This window comes from Anser anser, assembly GCF_964211835.1.
Source record: "Anser anser genome assembly, chromosome: 7".
Lineage (NCBI taxonomy): Eukaryota > Metazoa > Chordata > Aves > Anseriformes > Anatidae > Anser > Anser anser.
In genome coordinates, this window is record NC_139727.1 from 37527496 (window position 1) to 37548170 (window position 20675).

General features: G+C 39.1%; 1 protein-coding gene across 1 annotated transcript in view; it reads right to left on the bottom strand.

Annotated features, from left to right (window-relative positions):
- Positions 1-20675, bottom strand: part of CPXM2 (carboxypeptidase X, M14 family member 2) — a 75221-nt gene that overhangs the window by 42882 nt on the left and 11664 nt on the right. The window contains exons 2-3 of the mRNA XM_083844479.1: positions 6932-7041; positions 2100-2239 (exon numbers count right to left, since the gene is read on the bottom strand). Coding sequence (XP_083700605.1) covers positions 2100-2239; positions 6932-7041 — 250 coding nt within the window. The remainder of the gene's footprint in view (positions 1-2099; positions 2240-6931; positions 7042-20675) is intronic.

Consider the following 20675-nt stretch of genomic DNA (forward strand, 5'->3'; position numbering starts at 1 on the left):
CAGGGTTTCATGATTCTGCCTTTCCTCTCAGTTCCTTGACTGCTGGAGGAGTTGGGGAAGGAAATTACACCATCATCTTTCAGATACAGCAGTATAACTAATTCTGAACGCAGCCCGTCATCACCCTCCCAAATGCTGAGAAACTGGAAACCCTAGGACAGCACTTTGGTCTGGGTGAGGGCTCCACATATCAACCTAAACTCTATTGAAAATATGAGTATCAATTTTGGTATCCCTATGAGTACCAAGTTATTTTTGAAATCTAATGTCTTATACACATAAGAAAAGAACATATGAACTAAACTGGTTTCATCTGTTTTATCCAGTGAAGGGAAGGAGAATGCGAGTTGGACTCCAAGGAAGCCACTCCCACAGCCAAAGCTAGGTCAGCAGAAACCAGGTTAGATGGAGGCCTCCATCTTGTCAGATCCTGACAAGAGAAGCCCTGTTTTCCAGGAAGCTAGTCCAGCTGAACCCATCTTTGCTCCTGCAAGGCAGAAGTGCATTTTTTCCCCTGCAAACCTGAGTAACAACCCCGGAGGAGCCTGGACCTGCTCTCCCAGCACCAACAGGAGCAACCACTCCTCCTGCCCACCAAATCTTCATGAAGGAGAGGGTGAAAACAAGAATGAAAAAAAACACCACCTCCCTCCCAAACAAAAACAGACAGGCAGTGAATAACAACTATAAATAGAGCATCAAGTCCAGCTGTAAACTGACAATACAGCTGAACTGAAAATAGCAATACAATATGATGAAGCAGTGCAACAGTGGTGTTGATAGGAACAGCAATGTCAAGAGTATGAATATAGAAAAGACGACTTTTCTACAGTAATTATCTAACACAGAACAATGTGGAATAAATATAGAAACCCTATTGCCAAAAAGGCTCCCACACCAATGCTAAAAAATAAAATCAGAAAATTAAACTGCAGAAGAACAAATGTATTTTTTTCTTAACTGAAGTGATATATATATATATGATTTGCCTTTTACTATATGGCAAACCAATTCTCTTAATGCAAGAGCTGACCAGAACAGGTCTAATGCTATGCATCTCTTGCATACTTAGTCAAAAAGATCTCGCAGCATGAGCAGGGTTATAGGGTGATTTACTCACAAAATGTTGTTATAGGGTCATTTACTCACATAATGTTGTTAAACACAACAAGAAGTTAATTGAAACTGAATTGAAGAAAATAAGCCTTTACCTTCAGTTCCTGTTTATGCCAGCTGATTGCTATATTCCTATACCAAGAATAATTTTCACCTCACTGACATTAGTTATATTATAGAGTAACCTGGGTACCTACAGTCAGAAGCAGATTACAAAGAAACGCACACAGCTCTGTGCAAAACATTTTTTTCCTACTACAATACGTTCAGTAGATAACACGAAAAACAACCTGAAAGCTCACAAATGCTTTCAGCATTGGAAGCGGATGACACCATGGGAACAAACGTGTAAGACCCAGGCTACAGGTAGCTGGATTCCCCCTTCAACAAGGGAACAAGAGAGCTGCCTTACTCATGGCAAGCACTTGTTCCTAAAACCTTCATAGCAAACAGGCTCAAATTGCATGGAGTCACCTGACCATCCATAAACTCAGCACTGCGCGATTGCTACAAAAATACTGCAGTCATCGTCAACACATTCTGCGGGTTTTGGTTATATTATAATTCCTCCTTAGAGCAAAAATGTAGGGATATAGAGAATTGTTTTTAACTGTTCATTTAAGAGTCATGTTTTAGAGTTTCATCAATTATTCCTTAGTATGATAAACTAATCAAGCTAAATACTGGTGAAGAACTAGGAAGGTTAACACAAGCAAATTCAACAAGGTGAGTATAAAGGCATATAACTGGAGGGAATCATGTTGCTTCCTTTACCAGATGTGAATGACTACAGACATCTGCTACCTTTAAATTTGTGTTTTATGCCATACATAAACACTTTGCCTTTTAATGTTCCTCCATTCAGTACTTGACTTCATAAATCATCTTCACTCATTTATTTTCTTGAGAAAAGAAAACATCTCAACATGTACTCCTTGGTTTGAAAGCTCAGATCTCAGTGAGGAAAACCACAATGTACTTACGACCAGAGAGAATTTCTTCCTTGTGTGATGACTCCAGTGAATTTTGTTAGCCTTCGAGCATCTACTTCAATCCACTGAAATGGGTCATTTCTTCCTGCACACCAAGCACCATCATAAAAATCATTTTCGTTAACACCTGCCTGAAAAGAAGGCAAAACTGTCTTCATAAATCAGAACCAAGAAACAAAAGGTCTTTCACAGGAAAAAGGAAAGAAAACCTCAAGTCATCATTCATTTCATTTTCTCCTTTGGCTCCATTTTAAGACCCCTGAGACTGTCATTCTCCACAGCTACATGGAGAGACCAAAATATTTTCTTACTCAAAGGCAGGGAGAAAGAATTTTGCAAGTCCCTTCAAAAACTAAGAACCATTAAATATAAATTTAACTTGGAGAGCACAAACAGAACTTCAGTTCAGTCCACCTGTCTGTGCCTGTGGCATAACAGATCCTTTATCCAGAAGGAATTAGCCACATGGTCTTCAGAGTTATGAAATTCCTAAAGAAGAACAAAAAAAGCAGCAACAAAAAAAACAGCTCCACTCCATTTCAATAATGGTGAGTGAAGGAGCAACCTCTTTGTTCCACATAAGAAGCAATGGAGCATGCAGGGCATATGAAAGCTGTAATACCATTTTCCACCGGTTATCATTCCGAGAATTATTTCATTTTTCATCAGAGATTTTCAGGCCTTAGAGCAAATTAATGTCAAAGGTTAAGGATTCAGGAATGCCCAGTTCCCTGGGATATTCCAACTTGCATACCAATTTATACCCTAATTTATGCTGGTAATAAACATCCCAAACACATCCCTTCTCAACATTTTCATAGAAGAAATAGCTGAAAGATATTTTGTGTATTCTAAACACACAAGAAATAACACTCAAAGAAACATGTCATCTGAGGTCTTCAGATATTTATCTTGTTGCTAAAGCCCAGGAAATGTTCTGTGCTAAGCTGGTTACTGTCAGAGAAAGCACAGAAGCTTCTCCATATGGTTCTCAGAGACTACACTTATTTTTGTTATATCATCTGTGTTTAACATGGATTTATCATTGCCATCCATGTAACTCCAAGAAATGATATACTTAAATATTTCCCAAAGAGAAATGAAGAAAATGGAAAACTTTGTAAATTTTTATAGACACTTTAAGCTCTGTTATACAGTTATTTTATATTGCAATTGAAATTACATTCATAGCTGGGTTACAGTGGCAGAGGCTGACAAATCTATCTCCATCTTTACATACAGTTTCTACCTAAATGGATGTTGGAGTAGTCTAATTTGCAAAAAGGGGATGCAGATGTCAACCTCTCTTCCCCTAGTCTGAGCCTGGTAGCATCTGAAGGAAGCAAGGCAAAACAGATTCAGTTCCTAAATTTTCTCACTTTCTCTGTATTCAAACCTGAGATAGGGCAGCTTCAAATTTATTAGTTTTCCTGCATTTTCCAAATTTACATGGAGCCACCTGATTTTATACTCAAATTCCAATATTTTAAATGTGAAGCTCACATACAGTGAGCACACTTCCACATACAGTGGAATTGCAAGGTACAGAGAGGAACACTATTAACAGTGGAATATAAATTCTTCAAGGAGACATGAATAATGGGAAATGAGAATAAGTATAGTAACAGCCTTAGTTGTAACCTTTTTCAAGAAAATATTTCAAGGCATTTTAAAGTAAGATGGAATTTGAAGTAGTCTTAAGGTTTAAAATCAACACTTGCCAGGAAGCATTAAAATCTGCAGAGCACCTTGAACCAGCATCATGCTAATCCCTGATGAAATTCCACTAACTTCTGCAGAACAAAGGCCTATATCTCAGTGTTTCAGCTGGGAATCTTTGTCCTCAGACTGAGGTTGCTGCGCATTAATTAGCATGATGCTCATCAGGTCATAAACCTCTCCTCTGCATTACAGAGAGAAGGAAAGTGGAGAAAGAAGAGTTTATTTACAAAACAAACAAGCCAAAACAAAAAAACAAGAACATCACAGCAACAAAAAAACACTAAATTACATATTCATGTCTTTACTCTTTCAACTGGACTTAATTAAAATCTAAGCACATATTTAAATTGTAAGCATACCCTTTAGACTCTCCAGATTAGATTTACAATTATGTATATCTTAAGAAACCTTACCTTAAATTGGGCCAAATATTAAGCATTAAAAAAAATAAAAAAACAACACTTTGTTGCTTCTCCTTCCTGCACTTGTTTCCTGATGTCAGCTTCTCCAAAGCTAAAACAATATTTTCACTAGGTTAGAAAGAAGCAGGTGTCTGTGTGTAGCTATCACTAAGTAATACTTGAAATAGGATTTAATCAATGAGAAGTCATTATTAGAAATATTTCTAAAGGGATCCTACAGGATCCCTAAATCCTAAGGAATTTGTGTTAAGTTTTCTCTTTTAGAATTGTAATTCTTTTTTCTTCCCCTCAAGGAAGAGGAAATTTTGAATTTGTCCTATAAACACTTCAAAATATTTTTGAGGTTATAAGGTTTTTAAAGCAATCAAATATGTAATTTAAATTGCTGTTAAATTTAGTTGGAAACCTTTCATTCCTGAAAGATGAGAACAATTATCATCAAATATTAATCAAAGAATATAGATCAAGCTACCTTGTCTCAGTGAGATGTTTACTTGAATTTATAAATCATGCATTAAATTAACAAAGTGAATGAATTCAAGTTATGACAACTTAAAAAAAAAAAGCTTTGCATTTTTAACGCTTCTTCTTAAATAGGAGAGTGAAGAAGCTAATGGAAAAAACAGGCAAACAACCAAATACCACACACAAAAAACAAAACACAAGAATACCCCCACGATCTTTCTAAACAAAGATCTCAGACCAAAGAACGAAGGGTAAAAACCGTATTTAAACTGGCACTGGATTGAAGGTCCTTTAGCCCAATGCCCTGCAGCTCTGCAGGGAGGGCACAAAGCTGTAGCAGCACAGAGGTGGAGGCCTTTTTCTGCACAATAAACGAACAAAAAACCTCTGCCAGTGAACAGGCAGAAGCATTGTTCTAACCAGCAGGTGAACGTAGAAGACAAGTACAGCCACAAGATCCTGGAAGACAAGACACCAAAAGAAGGAAACCCAGCCTGAGCCAAGCCTCTCGTAGTTTCGGGAAGGAACAACTGACTGCTGCCTTGCTCCTGCTCGCTTCCCAGCAGGAGACTGTTCCTTCAGCTCCTACTGGAGACTCCAGACAATAGGAAGAGCAGCACCCAGAGCTAAAATGCTCTCCTCTATTTTCTTTAAGGTGGTGTTATTGATGACAATGGGACACTGGGCTCCCAATCTGAAGCAGTATGGTCATTCTTGTACTTAAACTGGACTTTAGTGTTACCATGGAAAATGAGAACCCACAGCCAACAAAGGATTCATGATGCAAATATGCATCACAGTCCTTGATATATATAATTGATTTTATATCACTATATAGACATTGTAATAAAATAATTAAACATTCCTATAGGATCAATCTGAATATCATCTATATATCTTTGTGTGTTCATTAGTGTTTTCCTTCCTTTTTTCTAACAGGAAACATGAAGTGAAAAAACAGAATACTTTACTCAGCTCTCAACAGGAATTCAACCCAAAGCCTGCAGGTGAGACCTCGCACGCACCCAACCTGCCATACCTACACGTTGGCTTGGAAAGGAAGAGCTCCTTCCTGCTCCGTGCTGCCCACGGGCCCAAGCCACTCACCTCACGCTGCCTCCACTGCTTCTGTAGTTGCAAATCACCTTACTGAGCATGCTGACAAAAATTAATCCATGAAAACATGCAAGAGGAGGTGAAGAAACTTTCTTCCCCTGGAGAAATTCACAGAACTATTTCTGCAAAAGCACTGCAAGAAGCTGAAGGAAAGGCAAGCCCTTGCAGAGAGGAATTTTATCCAAGAGTGGTGCCACCTCCCAGCAGCTGCCCACCGTTACCCTGCAGTGGGCAGCAGGTGAAATTACACCGCTCATTAGAGCTCATCCTTCTCAGTCTCAGTCTTACTTCATTAGCAGACAATTCCCTTTAGCTGGAGAAAAAAATCTACTGAAGGGTCTAATAATAAAGGGTAACTAACAAATGAAATAATCTTTAGGCATTTTTATTGCTGACTTGGTGCTAGTATCCTCTTTATGAGTTTGAACTTTAAATGTGCTTTCTCGTGCAAAAGCACCGTTTTTACATCGGAAAGGATTTTAATTCAGAAAGTAGCACTGCTAAAGTTGAAAACATAAACACAAGAAGTAGGAAAATAGAATTTGGTCCTACAAAGCACCTAAGCACATCTTTAATGCTAAATAAAAGCAGCTAAACAATTCTGAAGCTAGTAGCTTATGAATTGCAGATTTTTTTTTTGCAGCATAATCATTGCTTTTGAAAAGCTGCCTCGGGGCAAGTGCTTCACTTAGAACTACACACTTTCAATTAACTGCTGTCATTAACTACAGGGAAATGACAAAAAAAAAAAAAAGTAAAAAAGTAACACAGGTGCATTGCTGAGGACCTGGGGTGATTTTCTGCAGCTGGGAGGGGAGTAGCTCTGGGCTGCTGCCACCTCTGCTTACACATTGAGGTCTGTGTGGGTTTGTACCCTCACCACACAAAGTTTGGAGCGTTTTGTAACCCAGGAAACAAGCCCCAGAACTTTAAGGGTTATCTATCAACCTTATTCACTGCTCTAATTCTAGCATTTCCCCTTCATTTGAATTACATGAGCTGACAAAGTAGTCAGAACCAATAACCATCCGTTGGCTCTCTTTATACAGCCATACAACCTGAAGCCGTTCTCCCACTTAGGAGCAAAATTGATGTTACCTGAATATTAAGCCTTCCTCTGTGGGCCCCAAGGCCATATCGCTTTGCTGTAGAGGCATGGAGCTGGAAGTCAGTAATTTTTAAAGTCTCTAGACCAAGTGGAGGACAATCTACAAAACAAAAGATTTATAAAAAAATATTATTTTTTTTTTTTAAAAGCAAACCGTAAACAAGTATTCCAAGTTTCTTGATCTCACTTGTGCCAAACTGGCCAGGGCTCTCAACAAGCACAGCATCAGTGAAGTCGATGAGAAATGGCAGCTCTCATAAAATCAATGAAGCAATGCCGATTTACACCAGTTGAGGATCTGGCTTTTTGTGGTTCTCAAAAAGTTATTGTTGCTTGCTATATGTTTTTGTTTTTCACAGATATGCAGAGTAATTCCTGTCAAGTGCCTCTCAGTATAAAATGCCAGTAAAATGGCCTTTTATTTTTCTGTCTTTTGGCATTTTCTTTTTCATCTCTTGTTTTGATTTTCCCCCTGTACTCATTCCAAGCTACTGTATGAAGTTATGGTTCTAATTAAAATCTATTCTGGAAACTTCAATCACAGTCACTCACATTGCACAACAGCATCTGTTACAGAGGGCTGGGAGGCTGGACTGCTGAACTCTGCAGAGGTAATAACTGAGCACTGTCCAGGTTTCAGTTGGGATAGAGTTAATCTTCCTCCTAGTAGTTGGCATTGGATTTAGGATGAGAGTAATGCTGATAGCACACCAGTGTTGTAGTTTCAGATCGGTGCTTGCACAGAGCCAAGGACTTTTCTGCTTCTCCTGCTGCCCTGCCAGTGAGGAGGCTGGAGGTCCACCAGGAGCTGGGTGGGGACACAGCCAAGACAGCTGGCCCAGGCTGGCTAAAGGGACATCCGATACCATGTGGTGTCATGCTGAACAATAAATATGGGAAAATTGACTGGGGTGAGGGCTGCTGCTTGGGGATGGGATGGGCATCAGTCAGTGGGTGGTGAGCAGTTGCACTGTGCATCACGTATTTTGTATACTCCTTTATCATAATAGTTATTATTATTTTCCCTTTCATTTCTGCCCTATTAAACTGTCTTTATCTCAACCTACAAGCTTTTACCATTTCCCCCCCCCCCCCAGATTTCTCCCCCACCCCACTGCGTAGGCTGAGGCAGTGAATGAGCATCTGTGTGGTGCTTAGCTGCCTGCCAGGTTAAAGCACAACAAGCACAAAGAGGGTGATTCTGAAACAAGGGGACATCTCTCTAAGCTCCAAACTTCACAAAGCTTTGAAGATTGAGAAGCAGATGCCATTACTTTAACAGTGAGCAAGTTACAGCCTGAAGCTCTGGCTTTTGAAGACAAGACATTGGAAAGAGCCTACTTCATTATTATCATAAAAAACATTGTGGTCTAAGATGAGTCCAGGCACCAGTGTTTGAGTCCCTCACAGTCCTCAGTCCTGGAAATAATATGGCGGGGTTAGGAAGATGCACCCTCAGTGTTTCACAAAAGGTGAACAAAACCACAGAGAAGCATTTGGGGAGCATATAAATGGTACAACAGAGCACAGCTTAGAGATCCCAAAGTCAGCACCAACTGGGATTGGAAAGTCTATGTAGGGCAGAGGCAGAAACTGTGCCACACTTACTATTTAGCTGTGTCTGACTCTCACATGTAGTTTTTTATTGCTGTGCACAAACTGACAAAATATATATGAGATATCCTATGCTCCTCGTCAGCTCATAACAACATAAAATCCCTCAGGAAAAATATTACATTCTCTTCATTTGTGCTAGTTCTTCTTTGCTTATCCTTAGAAAAGTTCTTACAGAAATCCAGGGCCAAAGTTTTATGTCTTTATCAGAGGCAGTAAAGAAAAATGCTAAGTATTAATGTATTTTCTGAAGTACCAACTGTGATCTTAGTATTACACAAGAGACAAAATGTAGACAGTTCCTCATTCTGAAGAGCTTTCAATCTAATTATCCAAAACAGAGAAGAGACAGTATTTATAAGGAAATCCAGAGGACAGAGCAGCTCAGAGGATTTTTGTTTCATTGGCAGATTGTTTTAATTGCATTTCCTTACAGAGTGCTTCATCTTTCATTGCACTCTGACTGGAAGAACTCTCGGGCTCTGACAGATCTCCACCAGCAGTAGATTACTTAGCTGAGAACTGCTTGTCCTCCTTTAACAAGTTCAGTCCTCAAGGCAGGTTTGGAAATCAATCTTACGGGGTAATCCCAGATAGTCTTTTCCATTTCAGTGTCTTTTTGTCTGCAAACACACACTAAGTGCTCAGGCACTCAACCACTATGAAGTATCAAAAGCAAGATGCTTTGTCATACTCAGTTCATAAAAGATCATTTAGCTCTATGTTTATACCACACCTAACTCAAGGCTAGGAGGACAATATTTAGGTACTGGTAGAAATTAATAAAGTAAAAAATTTCCAACAAAGCAAATAGCAAAGGATCCAATGAAGCTTGGCCTCTTCCAGATTGCGTTTCACAGCCCAGTTCTCTGTTATCAAATATCTCCCTATCGCTCATAACCACACAGCCCCATTTTCCTCAGCAGGGGTATTAGCACAATTGCTGTCTTCCATAAAAAGACCTATTTTCATGAAACCCATAGGAAACTTGCTATTTTTGAGCCTGGCAGCTGCCTGCCAGAGCTGGCTGGAGTTACCCAGCCCACTCAGACGTTCCTGGAGTGACGTGCACTTGCCAGTGTACATACAAAGAACCGGATTTGGTTTTATTCAGCAGACTGAAATGTTCCTAATTTATTATGAAACTGCAGTATTCTGGGATTGCCTGTGGATTTCAAGCAATGTTTCTTAAACTGCAGGATGGGCTATTTACAGGCTGCAAAAAACCTGCCTGCATATATTTGTGTGTATTATCTCCATTTCTAGAGAAACTGAAGCCCAATAATAGTTTATATGGATCAAGAATGTTCATATGGATCTCAGTTAAACATGTCTGACTGCTCATTATTTTTTAAGGATAAGTTATTTGTATTTGTGAATGCCTCAGATTAACTGGCCAATATTCCAAAATGCTCAATTTAAGAGGAGTTATCAATGGAAACAAGACTGGCTCTAAGACCTGGCAGGAGCTATCTATGGTACACAATATAGATACTTTTGATAAAAATTATGTAATGTGTTGTTAACAATACACTGTCCTTTCTTCATGTTGTCAAGCTTTACAATATATCAGGTGAAATCATTAGGATATTTACCACCTATTCAATAATATCGAGGAATTTATTTTTTACTGTTTTTCATGTAAATTAGTAGGAGAGCACCTAATGTGCTTTCTCAGGAAGTGAATTAGACTTTAAGCTGTCACTTCACTAATTTACCAAATCACTTAAGGGTTGGGTTTTTTGTGTGTGTGAGATTTCTTTTTTTAAACTTGGTAAGAAAAATGAAGGATTTTGCTCTAGCACTTGACTGAAAATTAATGAAAAAAATATGAGGACGTATGAGGAGCAGCTGAGGGAACTGGGGCTATTTAGTCTGGAGAAAAGGAGGCTCAGGAGGAAACCTCATTTGTCTCTGAAAGGAGGTTGCAGCAAGGAGGATGCTAGTATCTCGTCTCAGATGACAATCGATAGGACTTGAGGCAACAGCTTCGAGTTGTGCCAGGAGAGGCTTAGATTGAATATGAGGAAGAATTTCTTCATGGAAAAGAGTGGTTAGGTGTGGGAACGGGCATTGAATTGGTGAAGTAGCCATCCCTGGAGGTATTTAAGAGACCTGCAGATGTGATGTTTTGAGACATGGACTTGTAATGTTAGTGGTGGAAATGATGATCTTAAGGGTGTTTTCCAACTAAAATGATTCCATGATTTTATGTTTCCCTTCTCTGTTGGCCCCTCTTTCTCCAGTGACTATACCAGTGACAACCAGGAACAGAGCAGCAGGATAAAAGACCATTGACTTTTGGGTATTGCCATCTCTGCAGCTCTGCACAGGGATGATATTTTTGAAGTGATCAAGCCCATTCTTTTCAGTAGCATTGATGTATGGAATTTGTGCTGTCTTCAACAAGATCTTTGATTTTGCTTTTAAGTGAAATTTTGTTCTCTATTTATAGTCATAATATTTGATTGTTAAGACTTTAGAAATTTTTTTTTTTTCACATGCATATGAATTCCATCATCAATAAAGAGAAAAAACTAGAAGCATCATTGACCTGTAATGTACAGACATGGAGAGGGCAAAGTTTTCAGTATGACTTTATCCGATTAACCCCAAGTTACTCACTATAATATAATATGATCCATCTAAAGTTGCCATTTCCCTAAAGAAAAAAAATAATCCTGAATCATGTTGTGAATTTCAGTTTATCTATTCTACTTTGTTGTCCATGACGTCCCCCTCCCACATACACACACACTTTCTTAATGCTACTAGAGATAACTAGGACAATCTAATTATTTTTAAGAAATATACAGGAAAAGAAACTGATTTATGGCATTCATAAATACTGTACTTTTAAAATTATTGCTTTAATATATTCTACGTAATTTTAAGAGATCTTCCATATAAAAATGAAAACTACCACACAGTTGATATGACTGTCTTATTGCTGTTTTAGAAGATATACACAGAAGACACAGAAATGAGGTAGCATGGATAAGCGGTGCGGCTTACCTTATAGATTCAACTTGAAATTACCTAATTATTTTCATTTCTTTAACTGGTTGAAAAAGGAATTATTATAAAATACAGAAAATTCATCTGTGGCTTTGAAAGACACTTAAATCCACATACTATTTACATAAAACCTTAGTAACAAACTCCCACAACACATTTATGTTTTACAGTGACATAAAATCAAGCATTAATACTGCAGGTTTGGGGAAGAATCCGAGGTATGGGCATTTGTCTTTTTCTGGCCTGTATCCAGCCATGATTTCATTTGCAATTTTCAACCACGAGTAGGTATTCACTTTAGAAAAAAAGTCATTAACAAGAAAGATGTCTGGATCAAATTAATTAATTCCAAGACCTAAAAAGAGACAGGGCATGGATACAGATTTAATAACATTTGCATCTTGAAAAAGGGCTATATCTACATGTCCATGATTTTCAATTTTGCTTCTGCTAGCCAGATGGAAGTTTGTACCCCAGCTAAGGGCAGCAAGACATTTCTGATTGACAGTTAGCCATCACCTGTCCCTTGAAGTCAGGAGGGGGAAACCCTTAACAAATACCTCAGACCCCACCTCACCTCTTGGAATCTGAACCTTCCAGTTACAATTTAGGGCTTACCTATAAAAAGAGGACTACCTGAAGAAGCTACTGAGCTCCCTTCTCCAGCCAGCACCAACTCAGGTTGCAATTTCAATTTGTCTCTGTACAGATCTATTAGCCCAGATTTGAAAGTAGTTTTGGCCTCATGATGGCATGCCCTAATGCTGCAACATCTTCCACCAAAACTCTTATCAAAAACAAACAAACAAAAACAACTCTGCAGAGCCAGCTTGTTTGTCTTTATACATGCAGTGTAATTATAGTTGTTCGGCTGCAACATTTACTGTTCTTTATGGTAAAACTATTAGCAGGCATTCTTAAAAACACAAATTAATGTCATAAATAAAAGATATATGTATGAACAGGACAAGAAAAACACTCCTGTTCATCTTTATTGCCCAAATTGTTCATTTATTTTATTTTTTGTATCTAAATAAAGATTGTCAGGTAAGCACAAATTGTCTTTATAGCTCTTGTATCTAATAAGGATGCATTTAGTAAATCATTCTGTATTGTCCTTTTGGAGACAAAGTAGAGAAATGATTGTTTTATTTAAAGAAAATTTTCCATCAATTTAAGTACTTGTTCAGTTCTTCAAATGGCAAGAAAACAGAAGCAACATGTTTTCTTTTTACTTATTTTTTAGGAGCCATACCTATAATCCTTTTCAATCCCTACAAGTCTGTGCTTGTCTAACTCATCACACTCAGATCTGGAAATGGAGAAATATCATCCTTGTGCAGTGTGACAGTCTCCCTAACATTTGGAGACAGAGTGTACTCAATTTATTTTTTATGATTCCAAATGTGTTTTAGCTCTAGGAGCTTTCTCATTTTAAAATATGTAAGAGCCCCCTTGCACTTGCAAACATTTGTCTGGGGAGAAAGGATGTTACACTATCCAGATACAGCAGTTCAGAGAAGACAGGAGGAAGTCAAGGCAGCACTGATGATGAGTTGACACAGAGTTTTCTCTATGCAAATAATTTTTTAGAGCCAGGATATTTTGTCGTTGCTGTTAATATCTCTGTCTTTGCACTTGAGACTTGAGCCAGCACCAGCAAAGTCAATGGAAGCACTCCCGTTGACTCAAGTGGAAGTTGGATCAGGTTTTCACCTCATCAACCTCCCAGCATAACTGATTTCTTTAAGCTTTTCATTTCCATCAAAACATACACTACCAGTGTGATCTCCAGTAATGCAGCAGAGCCCAAGTTCTCTCTGCAGTCAGCAGCAACAATGGACAAATGAACTATCTTTTAAAATGACGTTGGTCAGTCGAGAAGGTCAAAAGCCCATGTTGTATATCTTGGCCCTCATGTGACCAGAGTTTGCCCATGTGAGGAGATAATAATGACCAGCAGGCACCCACCAAACAGAGAGTCTGTCACTGCTTGGAAGGAAAGCAGTATGGTGCCAGTGTGATGTGCTTTAGGATGCTATTTCTATTTCAAATTAGCAACCTATTGCTATAATCAAAACCAGTTTCTTATTTCTGCACACACATTTGACTATTAGATTTGAATACTGTCTTGTCCCTGCTCCAGAGACCTTGTTCTCTGGGGACCCAACACGTATCCTTGCTAACACAGCATGCTCAGGCATCTCATGGCAAAGTCACATCTCATAAGGCAGATGTACTTTTAACTTCTGATTCCCTATTTCTTTTTCTGGGCCATCCTAAAGTAGGAGCAGAATTTAGGCTTCATTTAAGCAAAACACTTAAACACTATTAAAGAAGAAACTGATAATCTGTGAAGCTACTGATATAGGTACGATAAGCACACAAACATATATTTGAGGGGATGAAGACTTTAACACTTATATTATTCACACTATTTTGACCTAAATCTTAGATCTTTATAGTCTTAGACAAAACTTCTTAATGAAGTCAATATAATAAATTTTAACCTATCATCTAACTTTAGAGTTTTCCTATGAAACATGTGGTTGATAATTCATTCCAATAGTGGAAACTTAATGGAAACTCTGGCAGTCTAACACCTGTGTCTCAAATAATACTTAGGTCACAGATATGCCAAGTATTTTAAAAATGTAATGCACCTGAAAGGTGAAATAACAGTAAAAGCACATTTCTGCTGGCCTGCTACTTGCTGAAAATATCTTTTGATTGCTTTACTGTCACAGACAGCCTTTGTGGGGGCTGAATTAAACAGAACAATGTTTTTCTTTTTCTAAAAAAATTTTTATATTTACAGTCTTAAGCCATTTGTAGGGGGAACATGGTTTAGCTAAATTTTGCTGTTTTGAAGATGTGATTGGGGAAGTGTGAAATTTTCACAGATGTTCATGAGTCACACTCTATACTTGGTATGCCCCAGCTTTTCCCTGGAAACAGCTCCATGGATTTCAGTCTGAGCAGTTTTCTGACTTTGTTCACATACAAAATATTGCTAGCAATGCATGCTAGTTTGTTTTCTGGTCTGAATTCAGACCCCTAGCCCCCATGTGCCCCAGATTAACTGCAGCAGTATAGGCAGATGAAGGTTCTTCAAGAAACACATTTTGTTTTTATTTGCTTTTTGTTATAAACCCATTCCCAGGGCACTAAAAGAATAAAATGAGCAATGTACACTTACAATAAATCCCCTATATATAAGCTAAAATACTGAATTATAGTCCCAGATCAAAGATCAGTTAAAGGATTAAATAGATGCCAACTTTTATATCCTAAGATGACATTAACTATGTTAACCGTGTTCTAATATTGCATCAAAGCTGTATATTTTTCTAGCACAATCAGAAAACACTGCACAGGAGTTTAAGATGTCAGTGACTTATATGAGAAGGTGAGGGCAGTATTTATCACAGCACTGCAACATACACTTCCCTTTGTGGTTGCTGTTGAAGATTAAAACAAAAACAAAAACAAAAACGACTTTTGGATAGAAGCCACAAAACCCAGGTCAGAGTCAAAGCCTCATTAACCCAGGAGGAGCATTTTGAAGGGCTCTAGGTGAAGGCAAAGCCTCGGTGAGGTTCCCACAAATATGACCCATCTGATATCTCGAAGCTACTTTTGATGATCAAATATCCTGCTTCTTTGTAACCATCTTCTCCAGGGGCTTCAAGGCCACCAAAGTTATGTCCTCACCGTACCTGATACCAGTGACACACAGAGCCTTTCCATGACACAAAGACACTACTTCTTTCGTGCTTCTTTTTTGACACCTAAGTGCTGAACTGATGGCAGGACTGGACACAGCAGACACCTGAAAGGCTGCAGGGTGCCAACTCTATGCAAGAGTAAAAGCGTTTCTTCTCATGTTTTTGAGGTTCAGGGAAAATTCAGCAGTTAAAGTCAAATAAATGATAAATTGAGGATTATCTTGATTATTTATGTCAGATCTGACATGAAATCAAACATTTTTGGTATTCAGAAAGTACACTTTTTTATTACTCTTCACGGTTTTGCTCCCTCACACATTCAGATTGTGGCTGGTTCTAGATGCAACAAAAGAGCACATTTAAGACGGAAGAGTTTCTGTTATTCTTGGCACAGCTAGAGGCAGGAATTTCCAGAAAGCCTGTTCTCTGGGAGTTTTCTGGCCAAGCTTTCAGACTCAGGAGGCTCAGCTAAACTCCAGACACGATACAACCTTCTTGGAGCTGCCTGTTGCTGCATACAGTCTACCTAGGAGGTGATGTGATTTATGACATGGGCAGTACAGGAGCTGTATCCTCCAAGCACAGAGCCAGTGTGACTGAGCAAAAGAAGCATGTCCCAGTTTTCCTCCTGGAACTGGATCTTGCTGCCTATGCTGCTTCTGCTAGGGGTGAAGAAGCAACCATGCCTGTAAGTGCCTGGAGTGCTTCCTCCTCCAGATGGTATGGAAATACTGCCCATAGCTCTTGCATGTCTGAAACTGGGCCTGTCTCCCTTTCCCCTCTCTTTTCTTCCCTCTAGTAGAAGAAAAAGGTGGAGGAAAGAGGGGTTTTTAGGTAGGCACCCTGGAGTTTCTGCTGTGCTTGCCCATGGGAACATCACCTACACTGACCTGACTTGGGTGGGAATCAAACAGCTTCATGTTCCAAACCCTGTCATAGCAACAGGCCCTAACAAAAAGAAATGATGTGATAACAAGCTGTATTCAGTGTGGACCATCACTGTATTTAGGTGTTAAGTCTTGCTGTAGACATAGCCCCAGGAAAGGTTTCCAGTTGCTCATAATACAAGGTACCCTCTCATTTGTATCCAAAGCTGACAAGTCCTCCACTTTCTCTACAAAAGAATATGTGTATTTATTCACCCTGAAAAAGAAATATTTTCCCTTTAATAGCAGAAAAAAAAATACGGTTTGAAAAATAACATATCAGTTCTTAATGTTTGATTATAAGCTTTGAGTAATACTGACTTATGTGCTATTTATTTTAAAATGTCTCCTCTGATGTTTTTCTGAAGCATGGGATGAAGACTTCCTGTAATTCCAGCTAAAGCCACAAAACTGAGTACAGACATCAAAAATGAGAACGACTCTTTTCTTTCCAGATCCAAACAAATAGACTTAGCCAAACAATGGAGGAAAAAAAAAACAACAACCAACAAAAAAAAAAAACCAGTCAGACTGCTTGCAGACTGGCTGGGTATAGGACTAAAATTACCATTAAAATGCGTATCTATCCAATATGCTCATGCCAGAAATAGCTTAAAATATCAAATCACTGAGGTATACTGCAAGACCAAAGATTTTACAATAAGAACTTAATTGCAGCTATTAAAAATAAACATTGAAACTTGGAATACCATTAACAAGTATAAAATCAAGACAGAAAATAGCTACTATCTTAAGATAGTACCATGGCCCAAAAAATGAGACACCTTTAAAGTGCTAAAATTTAACCACCTTAACAATTCAATTTGAGTGCATTTTACCAAAAATAGTACAACTGCATACAAACAGTTGTATGAGTATAAAAATATCTTATGGTACAATCAATTTCCTCTCCGTCCTGTGAAAGCTGTAGTAGTAACTCTATTCAGAATCTAATATACCCATAGCTCAGTATAGCACATTCACTAGGCAGATGTACGGAGTAACAGCTTAGTCAGGAAACTCCTTAAACATACATAAACTAGCAAATTGCCTAAACTTTGGGTCCTGGAAATACGGATCTTCCAAGGATTCTGTGAGCTGTAAGGATTTAGGGGCAGAGCCACCAGTTCTGGATCAAAGCAAGGATCCCAGGCTCCCCACCACAAGGATCAGAATTACACACCTTAGGCTATAGTAGACCTAGTGGTGAAGTAGATATGAATAGCTTCAGTCATTACCTACAAACTCATAACTTCACTGAAATAAATGGCACCACTATATTATCACCCAGTTTTCACTTTCTGTCTTCCTAGCACAGACACGAAGCACACACACACAGAGTAAAACAAAACAAAACAAAACAAAAAAGAAAGATTGTAAAAGAGTTCTCATTTGTACTGCTGAACCATTAAATTTTATCGCCGCTGCTTCTGTTGCCTCCATTCCCGAGTACTAAATTTACAGCTGAGAAACTGAAATCAGCTACTTACCAGTCAGCACTACATAATGCCTTTATACTTTTAATCAAGTTTAAGTCCTAGCATAGACCAAATTGTATTTGTTTTACTTTCCTAAAAGGTGGGAAACATGCTGAATGTGATATTGAAACAGATACATTAGCTTCCTCTGATGAAGCAGTCCAAAGCTTAAGACAAGCAAATAAGTGAAGATAGAGTCACTTTGCTATTCCCTGTTGGGTTCCACAGTAGGCTGTTTCCTACCAGTTTAGCTCTCAGACTTAGCTGTTGGTGGTAGCCAGCAAACTTCAGAGCCAGCACAAGTATGAGCTATGCCTTTAGGCAGCAGATAGTCATTAGTCATCTTAGCTGTAAGTTGAAATGTCATCTTTCATTTTTTTCACGATTAAAACTAAAAATATGCGTTTACCAACAGAATGTAGGATAGAAATAATCTCTGTCTGCAGTGATACCTAGGTGAACAGTGTAGGACCATCTTTCTTAGAGTCATTCCCCCCCTCTGCTGATCTGTGAAAAATTAGTCCTTGACATTTTTAAATCTTCCCAAAGGGTATGTGGCTAATCAGAAGTGGCATTAAAATCTGCCTCCCTGTGCGTAGACGAGCACACAGTTGCAAACACGCCTCCATGAACACAGCAAGAAGACCCTGGAAGGTGGGCTGGCCACTTCAGCAGAGCAAACCATCGCACCCCAGCACCAAACTGTGCTTACAGCAACCCCTGGCACTTGTCTCTCTTCCTATGGCAGCAGTAGCAGAGCTGCCCACCACGAGGAAGCATCGGCGAGCGGTGGGAATGCTGCTCGGGGCACAGGGTTTGTTTGTGAGTTGTCACCCCGTGCAGGCTGGTCTCAGCTGCAGCCTATGCCTCCTCCAGGTTGCACATCTGGGCTAAATACTTGACCTATATAGAGAGCCTGTGACAGGAAATACCTAAAATCTATCCAACTTGGTTTTAAAACCTTTTATACGGTGTAAGTCTCGGTTTTATGGAGACCTGGTGTGTCTGCTGTAGCAGTGAGTTTAGACATTTAAATGTTTTTTTCTAAAATCACATCTGTTGTTACTATTTTATATGAAATAATAAGATGAATGAATAAAAACAAACACTCCTCATGAAGCACAGAAGTCCCCGTAGTGCCTGGAGCTGTTGCTCAGACAATGATTTCAGAAGGAAGTTGTGTGGTTACAATTAACCCGTTTTCAAACCGTGTGCTCCTTCCCAACCCTTAAAACAGAATGTTTGTATTTCCTTGAGCACAGTAAAAGAAAAAAATAAGTTTAGTTGGCTTTTTTGCTCTTTATTTAATTATTCTTTTTGATGTACTCTTTTTTTTTTTCACAGTTGATCCAAGCTCAGCTCTAATATTGTACTAAAAAGTCAGAAGTAGCTGATACATTTAAAATCCTGAACAGTGGAAACTGTTTTAGTAAGAGGATGAAAAATTGGCCAAGGGCACACAGAAAATAACTGGAGGTTCTTTGGATATACCCAGAAGTCCTAAAAGGCAAAAGATTTAGGAACTCATATAACAAAGCTCTCTTCCTTTCTTTAGAGCACTCTAAGTCCAAGCTGTTGCACCCTTGAGAAGCACCCTGAAAGCAGACTCTTTAAGGGTTCAAAACTGTAGGAAGTAAAAAGTCAAGAAACAATTAGATCTCAAAGATTTGAGGAAATCAACCCCAGACCTGGATTGAAATGTGACTACTCACATTAAAAAGTGAAAGAAAAAGAAAGTAAGAAAGTAAGCAAGCAAGAAAGGAAGGAAGAAAAATGAAGGAAGGACAGAATGACAGAAGTAAAGACGGAAGGACGGAAGGACAGAAGGACGGAAGGATGGAAGGACGGAAGGAAGGAAAGAAGGAAGGAGTTACTTGGGTGCAGGAGGGGTGCAGGAGAGAACAGGTCCAAGGATGGTGTTTGGGCTCACTGTGGGACACAAACTCCAGGGCAGCACAAGAATCCCTCTTGAAAATGGGCCACCGATGCAGAGATCTAAGCACAGAGCCCAGCTCCCACAGGCAATTAATTATTCCCTAAAGTAATTTCAGAAAAAAAAAAAAAAAGACTTTTATGGAGCTCAGAAAACACACAAGCACCCTGCAGTCAGGCTCTCCCTTTCCCACGTTTCACCAGCTCTCTTTCTCATGAGCTTTTGCTTCTGTTCCCAAAGGATTTTAGTTTTCAGATGGCTTTTTAGCTTTCAGATGTCCACTGTGAAGATGGCACCGTGCACATATGATAGCCCATACATTTTACCTCCCCATCTCTACCTGCCCTTGAACTAGTCATGGGAGAGCCAGTTTAGGGAACTTACAAAAAGTAAATAAATAAATGCCTCAAGCCCAATCAAGCACTAGAATTCTGTGGTTTTAGAAATTCCATTAATATCTGCTGCATTTTGAGTGCTCAGCATTTTCACTAGCTTGCTGCCTGCAGAAAGAGAAATGCTAAAAATACCATGAGAAAGACATGGCACTCAATATTTCTCAACTGATTGGAGGGAAGGACTGGAGGTTCAGCAGGGAAGCTCTTGCAAAACTCCAGCTCCATGCTAGAGAGCAAAAGATCTGAAACAGTTCAGGCAAGGTTCAGACAAACATCTCAAAGGGTGGGCACCTCTCCAACCCAAATGACTGCGTGTCCAGAGGTCCTTCCTCCTCATTCCAGCTTCCTATGAAGCCTCCTTGAAATGTTGCACAGCCCACAAAAAGATTCCCCAAATTCATTCTTTCTAAACATCTTTCATGATTTGTTTAACAACTCAGCCTTGGTCCAGCAAAGGCTCATAATCACAAGCTAAACATATGGCACAAAGGACTCACTGATGGGAAGCTAAGCGTGTCAGAAGTTTCAAATGACATCAAATGTGAGCTTTTAGTGAGTTTAAAATTGAATGCATGCATGAATGTATGGTTCTTTAAGGCCCAGAGATCCACACCAAAGGCTTACCACTTACCAGCCTGTGGA